Raw genomic sequence first — 9573 nt, forward strand, 5'->3', positions numbered from 1 at the left:
GCAGGAATGAGATTTGCAATTGCTTTCAAGGTGCTTTTTAAGCTCTGCATGGAAGTTACCCCTCTAGTTCCTTCACACAGTGACTGTAATGAATCTGAAAGTCTTCCTGAAGCTGTGCTTTGTCAATGCCAAGAACCCATTTGAAGAGAAACAAGCACGTCCAGAATCAAGGTACCAATCCAATCGTCTCCAGCCAGTGGGGCTTTAAAGCTTAACATGTTTCAAAGGATGGCTTCCTTTGTCTGGAGTTCTAAGGCACTTGTGAAACCTTCGTTCAGTGAGGAAAAAGAAAGAGTGGTAAAAAACTCATTGCAGTAGTTATCTGCTACTGTCTAGCAAGCACTGATGGCTTACGTGATGATCTGGAAACGCAAACACCACACTAATCTGCTTCTGTGAGAGCACAAGACTGCCACGCTGCAAGACTTCGTACAGGAGGTGGGTTTAAAGTTCCTCCTCTCCATCAAAGACGACAACACTTCACAAGGGACAGAGCCCTCCAGCCTCGATCAGCCAAGGAGGGTTTTTAGGCATGAACCCTTCAAGCCTCTCTGGAAGCAGTAGCTGTTAGCCTGCATAACTGGAATTGTTTTGCACTTGTTTGCAAAGGACATGCACTGGGAAAGAAATCTAATTTATATGCAAATGGATGCATGCAAATTACTTTGTGAGCTACCCTTTAACCCTTTGCGTGGGTGAGGGATATTTTTAGCTTTAACTATGAATAGTAGCTCTGTGCTGCGTGTTTCAGAGCGGCAAGGCAGAGCTGAGAACTCCTAGGTCAAGCAGTTATCCAGGGGCAGCATGAAACCTTGTGGAGTGGGGAAGCACCCAGTCTCACCATTATGCAGCCCCTCCCTCCCTCATCTGTTTGCCACTGCTGGCTGCCTGAAGCCAAGAAATGTAACTTGTGTGCCTGAGGGGGAGTGTTTAAAAAGAAAGGGAAAGAAGGAAAGGTAAACTGGCAGCTAAGCCTGCCCTAGGTGCAGGCTTTCACCTGAATGAGACTGAGGTTGGATCCTTGCAGGCTGCAGTAAGAAATGCTTTCCACTGCCTAAAATCAAACGCTGGCTAGGAAAGGATGCTTGAGGGACTAGTAAATTCAAGGCCCCAACAGGTGCAGAGATGTGTGTGTGAGGACCTACGGCTGTGTTGCAGCTGGCCCCATACCAGGTTTTTGGCGCTGTGTCTCACACTTACACTGCTTGCTCCTCCAGCTCCCCGCCAATGCGCTGGGACATGTTCTTCAGCACCCCGATGCTGCCAGAGACCAGCTCCAACTGCTCATCTTGCTGCTCCACAATCAACTGGGGCCAAAGAGAAGGGAAACAGGCAATTACAGGTCTGCCGCCTCCTGCAGCTGGGTCAGAGCCAGCTGATCCAGTGGAGAGACACTCGTTGCTCGGCCAACATCAACTGCAGGGTCAGGGCACAGACCTAAACCACCAGGAATGAGGACCGTGTTCCTAAGAAATGCTGGAGAAGCGACAGCCACAGGGAAAGCCTCCCCAGCGTGGCATCTCTGTGGCACAGCAGGCTGCAGTCTCCTGACATCCCTGCAAATCCAGCCTCAGCTCAGCCATGCCCCCTCCCTTTCCCTGCTGCACCCACTGCTAAGGTGACTCTTGAAAGCCACAGGGGCTGGTCATCAAAACCTCCACAAGCCCCCCTGCCCGCAGCAGGTATGGCAGTGGGCACCAGGGAGCCACGCTGATGCTATGCCTGGGAAATGCAACCTGGAACATGCTGCAGCTAACAAGGGGTTAATGCGAGTAAAAGGCTGTTGCAGTTTCTACAGCTAAAAATAGCAGGCCTGGCTCCCAGTGTGCCAAAGGAACAGGTCTGCTGATGTTTTAAGTCATTTTCAGGGCACAGGCATGCTAAGGATTAGATTTACCCTAGTTACCTACTTCTGAGTCTATTTATCTTCCTAGAGTCACTAGGTAAAACTCGTCTGAAAGCCGGGGTGGCGTCATGGGTCAGGAGCTTTAGCAGAGTTCGCTGCCTCCAAGAAGCTGCCTGTTTAAAGGCCCGTGTTTGGGTGGGCTGCTGCACGAGGGCTTCCCTGCTGCCCGGGCACCTCTCCAGACAAACTTCCCCGTCAGCGGGAAAGCACCTCACCAGGGGTCCTTGCAAAGCCCTCGCGCAGGCTTTCTCACGAATCGCGTGTTGACAAAGGCAGGAAAAGGAAGCAGGCACGTGATCCTGCTCCTAGCCTGTTCTGATGAAGATGCACACAAACAACAGCAAACATCAGCTCATTTTTTAACCAGGCGAATCTGCGCAAGAGAAATGGGCTCTCTTCTGTTTGCAACATTTCTACTCTTCCAAGGATTTCAGCAATCCTCATAGCATTAAAGCTTAGTGTCCTACAGCTTCCAGATCATGTTGCTTGCCTTCTGCACAGGGCAGAAGACCCAAGCCTCAAACATCAAAATTTCTGCTCCAAGACGCATCCAAAGCTGTGCTGTACAGGAAATGCATGCACTGGTATACACTGCAAACAAAGAGGAAAGCTGTCAGGCTCCTGGATCTTAGACTGGCCAAGAAGTGGATTTTTTTTTTTTTTGGCTCCTGCAGCCCATACCTCATTCCCCCGGCACCCATTTGGCAAGCAAAGCTATTTAGTCTGCTTGGTGCCAGCTGCCTTACCTGTTGTTGCGCTTGCTGCTCCTCGATGAAGTGTGAATTTGCTAATTGCAGCTCCCGGTCCAGACGGCTGTATTTGTCAGGTCCAGAGCTCCAACTCTGACTCCCGCTTTCTCCCAGGAGTGCCTAAACAGATGCAGAGAGCCCTTAGCAACACCCTTGCGTCTGCTCACAGCCTGTCCACAGTGGGAAGGCAGATGAGGCAATACTCTTGTACACAGGCATACAGCATCCTTTTCCTCCTGCTCTGTTGCTATGCAGCCAGAAGTGCTGTCACAAACTAAAACAACGCCATGCCAAAGTGCCAGCCTGGGAAGTCTCTGCAGCCTGATATTGCAGATACACCTCTCCAGCAGCAGGAGAGCTGGAGTACGACTGACAGATGGTGTACACAGGAGGTCTGCACAGCACAAAGGACTAGCAAAGATCTGCTCAAGAGGCAGCGCTGTGTGCTAGGACATGTAAGCTGGAAAGTATCCGGATATATTGTGTTAACAGATGTATAGCCCAAACTGAGCGCTGTGCTACTAATGACAGGGGCTTAGGAGGGTCTGGATAAAGTACTTAACCACTTGATCTGACAGTAAAACAGCACAATACATAACCACAGCAGTGTTGCATGCTCATGTTCTTTGATTCAGGCTACCTGTTCCTCTGGCATACCGTTCAGGTGCCAGCATACAAGATTACACTTGCTACCTGCTCTACAACCTGAATGGAGAAGCTTGTGCAAAGCCAGCAGAGACGTGGCTTTCCAGCTGAGTAAGTCTGGTCCCTGGAAGGGGAATGACATGAGCAACAGATGCTCATGAATGAACATGGCCTGCAGGTGATGAGCTGTATCCTGCAGCACTATGAACGGCTAGGGAGCTCTGCCCACCAGTGTGGAGGCAAGGCCGACTCTTAACAAGACCACCCCACAGCTTCTGGTCATGGGCGGGAGGGGACGACCAAGTATTGGTGAAGAACAGCAAGGCAATGACTAGGCTACTCCAGCAAGGCTAAAAAAGAGACCGTCTCTACAGTTCATCTTCCCTACAAGGTTCAAAGAGGGGTGAGGAAAGGTGATGGACTGACTTGCCAGGAAGCCAGTGGGACATCTGGCTTTGTCTGCCCCCGAGACACTGAGCAAGCTCCTGGTTCTCTCCAGTTCGTGGCAAGCATAGCTACTGCTTACTTAACGTGGTGCACTAGTTCTGCTGCGGCTTCAAGAGCAAGGCCTCTGTTTGCCAGCCTTAGCCTGTGAGGGTCAGGTCGCCCCCAGCCAGCCTCTCAGACAGAGAGGCAGGCTGGAAAAGCCGCTGCAGCTCAGCACAAGCTTCACAGTCTGGAGGGAAGGTGAGGGGCTGGGGAAGGGAGAGGAAGGCGGCAAGGGGAAGTCAGTTTTCCTGACCAGATGTCGCTGAGCGAGCTGGGCCATATGGTCTCCTGCAGCTAGCAGGAACTTCGCGCAAAGGAAAGCAGCAAAACGCAGAGACAGCTACAGACTTGTTTGAGCAAGGGTGTAAGGGACTTTGCTTCTTCAAGTGTTTGCCAAACACGTCAATTAACCCCGTAACAAGTCCAGGAACCAGCTCTGTGCTTCTCAGTAGCTTGTTGCAGTTTGCCATTTTTGCCACAAGTGGCAAGACTGATGCAGCCAGATAAGTTAATTGTACAAAGTATGCACCAACTTTTACTGAGGCAGCTCTGGAAGTCAGCTCTGAGATCTCCTTACAGCCCTCCCATCAGCCGGGGAGGAGCGCAAGCTGCATCTATTTCTATTCCTTAGATTACAAGAATCCTTGAGCTTCTTCCATCTTCTTACATGGCTAACTATTACGAGAGGCAGCTGTGTGAAAGGATATCACAGCATCTTGGCGCCTACATACAGCAGAGCGCAGGATTACATTCACCAACGTGGATTCTGAGTCTGTTCCCCTCGAGGAGGAGGGAGATTCCCCTTTCTGCGGGATGATACAACACTGACAGTTGTACACAAACGGATCTGAAGACAGAGACAGATGGCAAGTGCTGACTTATTGCTTTGAGAGACAGGCTTGGAAGAGGGTGGCAGCAATGTGCCTGCGAGAACCAGCTCTCTCAGGTCAGCAAAACAGACATGGTTCAAACACACAGCTTTGCTGCAGCATGCAAGCCCCTTCCCAGAACAAAGGTTTTTAAGGTGATAACTACAGACAGTATATAATTGTCATTACAGCTTTTACGCAGTTTTCATCAACGCTATACACTCTACCTTATGATGTGGGGCCTCGGAGTAAGTGAAAATGGAAGTTTCACCTAAGACATACCTTAAGATAACAGCTGCTAGCACAGATAAATCCTCCTCAATCCTTAAAGTACCAAATAGCCACTGCATTCACTTAACTTGCCTGTTTCTGGTTCTCACCTGCCTGTTTTTTCTTTCAGCCAGTGTCTGCATGGAGGAGTTTGACATCTGATCCTTCATTTCCTGTTTGTTCAACGAAAGAAGAAGTATGTGAGCATTGGATTTGAGGTGACAGGCAGTTTCAGGGTGCTACAGGGCTGTCTACACCCAGCAAGGCTTCTTTAGGAGTGAGGGAAGGGAGATCTTCTTTGAAAATGTACAGTTTCAAAGAGTCTGGAAGGATATTGTAGAAAGCTTCACCGCAGTTCATTGTTTTACTAATACTAGAATCAACAGCAATGGGATATTTTGAAAATATTCCTTATTTACTATTCATTTTTTTCCACTGCAGCCAGAAACACTTTGATTTGTATAATATTAAAACTAATGTTCCCGTTGATAGGCTGTAAGGAAGAGTCATGTTCTTCAAGGTCTTGGAAGCCTGTAACCCCCTGCACTTTATTCCCAGTTGCATCTGTTTTAATATTGCATAGGACGAGATAGATTTCTTGTCCTGTGGCCAGCCCCTCTGACTGTGCCTACGTTTTCTCTTTTATCAGTTAAATTTTGCTGTTGAGTTCCTGTAGAAGATCGCTAGTCACAGAAGGCTCCCCATCACAATGTAGTCTAGTTTTTATAGGGCAGATAAGCAAGTAGTCAATATGATCTAGCAGAGGTTGATCCAGCAGCACAGTTCTGATGTCACCAGAACATTTAGGTATGTTTTACTGTTAGGGATGTGTCATACATCACCTAAGAGCACCAGATCCCACTTGGTTACTTCTCACCAGCTAACGCACATGCTGCTGCGCATCACAAATTACCCTTAACTGGAAGTCAGCTGCATAATGCCACTAACGAATTTCATTTAACAGTAAGAGACGCTGCTCTAAAACCCATTAGCCAGCAGTTTCCACCCAGGAAAAGAGGACCGTAGAGAGGGCTTGCCTGATCCTGCCCATTTAGGAGTGAACTACACCAAAGGGAAGGCAGTGAGCACATGCCTGCTACCTGGGGCCAGCGTGGTTTCAGGATCAGTTCCCAGGCAGCAAGCCTTAGGAACTGCATCCAGATCACAGGACTGGAGGTAGGGTAATAAGTTTGCTGCCAGCCACAGCAATGCATCTTGTGAAGCAGGAACATCAGTGTCATGAGGGGCAGCAGAAACTAAGCTACGCTCAGTGTAGCTATTAATAGGGAGAAAACTTCCTAACTAGCAGCTTGTTACCAGGCAGTGAAGCCCTTTTGGGAAGATGTTTCTTCTCTATTTATTACCACCAAGTTGTTAAAATCCTCCTTTTGCTTCTGAAGTGTGAGCTTAAACTAAAAAAAAAAATAAAATCTCTGAGTTAAAAATAAATCTGGTAGTTGTTTGGACTATTTTGTAGCGGTAGGAAGTTGAAGTCACCGCGTCAACGACGCTAGGCTTTAACCATCTGTCAGCATTCAAAGTGGACTCTGTTTTTGAAAACTAGCGCTACCAAAGCACAGGACAGTCGCGATTTCCTTCAACTCTGAAGGGAGCCACCAGTCTCTCCTGCACTGCAGCGGGGTTTTTACTCTTCCTCCCCAGTTACTATAGGTTGCCAGGCTTGCTGTTGCAAGAGAAGTGTGAAGACTGAAAAGGGGCAGCAGCAGAAAAGGAGGGTATGCTGTGGGGTACCTGCACCATCCCAGCCCCAAACCCATCTGGGCAGTCCCAGGAGTGAGTGCATGGGGAGAGGAAGAAGCCTGAGAGAGAGCAGGTAGCAGGATTATTCTCTGCTCTCCAGTTCAGCACGGAAATGGCCACAAGCTTTCCTTTTTTTTCAATCACCTAAGCACTCCCCCTGCCTTCCCCGCGCTCCCATCCCAAGCCCACGCTCCTTACCCTGACCACCTGCCGCGTGCTCGTGATGAAGGCTTTCCTGATACCCAGCTCTGTCGCATCGAGGTTGAATTTCCGTGGGTTTGCCTCAACAATGCGTAGGCAGCGAGTCAAGGAGTCTCCCCCCCGTTAGTGGTGTTGGGTACGCACACAGATACACAAACCCCTGAGCGCGCTGCAGCGGGGATCTAGCAAATTGCCATCGCGCTGTCCCTTTTCCCAAAATTTGATGAGCAAAGTATGAAACACTGGAGGAAAAAACAGGCATGGCAGCAATGTACTGTGCAGTACACGCACCAGTGTGAGGCTTCTCTCTTGCATTTTTTTTTGGTTCTCTGATGCTGTGCAGTGCTTTCAGGAGCGCTCAAATGAACACAAGGGAAAAGGAGTATTTCTGGAAGCCAGCCTACAGTATGACTGACTACACAGAAATCCAAATTCATACAACACAATAGGCTTTCTAGAACAAAGCATCTTAAAATATACCTTGTCAAAAGGAAAACAAAAAGGCAAAAGGAAAATCCCTTTGCTGAACACGTTTGCCTCAATTTCTCATTTTCAGATTGAGAAAAGCTGATGTAAATGCAAAATGCAATCCCAGATAGTCCTGACTTCTGCAAAAAGTAACTACTGGCAAGTACTGGTATTTGACTATTTAGTACAACTCGGGAACTGCATGTCACTACCTCCAAAGGACCACAGAAAGGATATTAATTGTTTCATCCAAGTCTTCCAGGTCCCACTCAATGCTCCGCAGGTTATTCCTGAGCTCATTAGTGGTCCAATCTATTTCTTCTCTCGTGGCGATGGAAGGATCTTGCAAGAGCTCTGTCCACCTCTGGAAGAGCCCCTGGGCAGTGTTCACAGCTTTCTGCACCTCCCTGCAGCCGGGGCGATTAAAGAGAAGCAAAAGGATTATCATCAGTTGCTCTGCAGCAGCCACGGCAGGACAGCCCCGTGTCCAGCTGAGCAGGGAAGCACAGCTTTCTCCCAAACATCTTTCCTTCAAACAGTTTTTAAGTTTATTTTGTAAAATAAGGATTTGCTCTACCTGCTGGACAATCCCATCTCATGTTGCAGCACAAAATGCTGAGCAACAACTGGCAGGTCAGCTATTAATGAAGGGACCTGTTTCTTTAGGGGAGGTTTCTGTCGAGTGTCACACAGGCAAGCCAGGGCAGAGTGTCTGAACAAGGCTGCTCTTTAGTAATTAATGTTTTGCGTTCCTCTCAACAGCTCTCCTCTGAAAATTCTTGACTACCTATGTAAGATACCCCAAGGGCACACAGAATTACAGGAACTGTCCCCACAATACAGCCAGGCAGACTGTTGAGCGCAGCACTGTTTATTTTAATTCAGCATTTAAAAAATACACAGCTCTACTACACTGGCTTAGGGATCAGAAGTCTTTTCTGCTGCTCTAAGCTTTTCGGAGATGAGTGCGTTTACAGCACGGGAAGGCAGCTTTGCTGACAGCACTGAACGCTCCTTTGATGGTTTGGGGCAAGCAGGCCTGTAAGTTGGGGTCACGGTCTATCAGGGTGGTTATCTGTATTTAAGAATGCTGCGGTCCTGAGCTGTGAACTGCTCCCCCAGGTTCACAGGGAGCTGGGATGAGGGATGCAGATGAGACCAGACTTTGCTGGTGTGAAAGGGGCCACCACGAGCCCAAGAGCTTGCACACAGCATCCACGTAAGATGCAGGTGTTTATCCCCCGTGAAGGAAAGCAGGTTATCAGCGGGGAAAGCCCAGGATGGACGAGCCGAGCCCATACCCTGCAGGGGTGCCAGGAGTGCAGCTCTATCTATGTTACACCATGGCCTGAAGTACTCAACTTTGCTGTCGAAGCTGCAGTCTCTCGGCACCCTGACGTGTGTCCCTCCTCTTTTCGCACGCCTACGGCTCCAAGTCTGCCACATCTAGTGCCCTAAAGTCAGCAGCCCACACTGAGAATCCGGCAAGCTTTGTTCCTTCTACTACTTGCTAGCAAAAGTTTGGGTGTTTTTTTTTTTCATCTAGGCATACTAGGGGAAGTACCTGCAAGCAGGACTTTAAAGCAGAGCTGGACGTCCTCTGATGGGAGGTGTTACAAACTCCAGGAAAGCAAACCCAACGCAACGTGGATGGCCTCCACCAGCCCTTTACACCCCAACCTGCTGGGTAGTAATGCTGGGAGCGGCAGCACATCCCCTCTCCCCTCCCAGCCCTCCCACACACAGCGCTGGAACCTCTCTGGAAAGTTTGACAGGACGTTTGCTCCCCACCCATGGCGACTTGTATTTTTTCCCCTTAGCACCAGTTCAACCTGGCGGAGTGATTCACTTTCCGTGGCTGCACCGGCATCCCTTCCCACACCTCTTGCGCTCACATGGCTTTCCCCACCGCTCCCCTACGAGCACCTCTGCTGCTCCTGAGTGCCGCTTCACCGTGATACAGGGCAGGAGGACTAGCCTGCAGCTGAAGCTGGCCCCAGGGTAGCATTTAGAGTCTACAGCACTTTCGCCCTATTTTAAACTACAATTTTCCGCTCCTCCCGCCTCGACCACCTTTGGTTTGTGTTTGCCTTTGTTCAGGCTCTTCTCTGCTTGCTTCCTCTCGTGGCCACCGTCCACGCTGCAGCTTCCTCCCCAGGTTGATCCCCACTCCTCTCCATCTTTCCGCCTGGACACCACAGCCCCTGCCTCTTGG

At 49.4% G+C, this 9573-nt stretch overlaps 1 protein-coding gene across 1 annotated transcript in view; it reads right to left on the reverse strand.

Moving 5' to 3' along the window:
• STX6 (syntaxin 6) overlaps positions 1-9573 on the reverse strand; it is a 23071-nt gene that overhangs the window by 5187 nt on the left and 8311 nt on the right. The window contains 6 exon segments of the mRNA XM_035900743.1: positions 1201-1307; positions 2653-2775; positions 5039-5101; positions 6888-6982; positions 7596-7809; positions 7812-7887. Of these exon segments, the coding sequence (XP_035756636.1) occupies positions 1201-1307; positions 2653-2775; positions 5039-5101; positions 6888-6982; positions 7596-7809; positions 7812-7887 (678 nt within the window).

This window comes from Egretta garzetta, unplaced genomic scaffold, assembly GCF_000687185.1.
Source record: "Egretta garzetta isolate BGI_Z169 unplaced genomic scaffold, ASM68718v1 scaffold598, whole genome shotgun sequence".
Taxonomy (NCBI): Eukaryota; Metazoa; Chordata; class Aves; order Pelecaniformes; family Ardeidae; genus Egretta; species Egretta garzetta.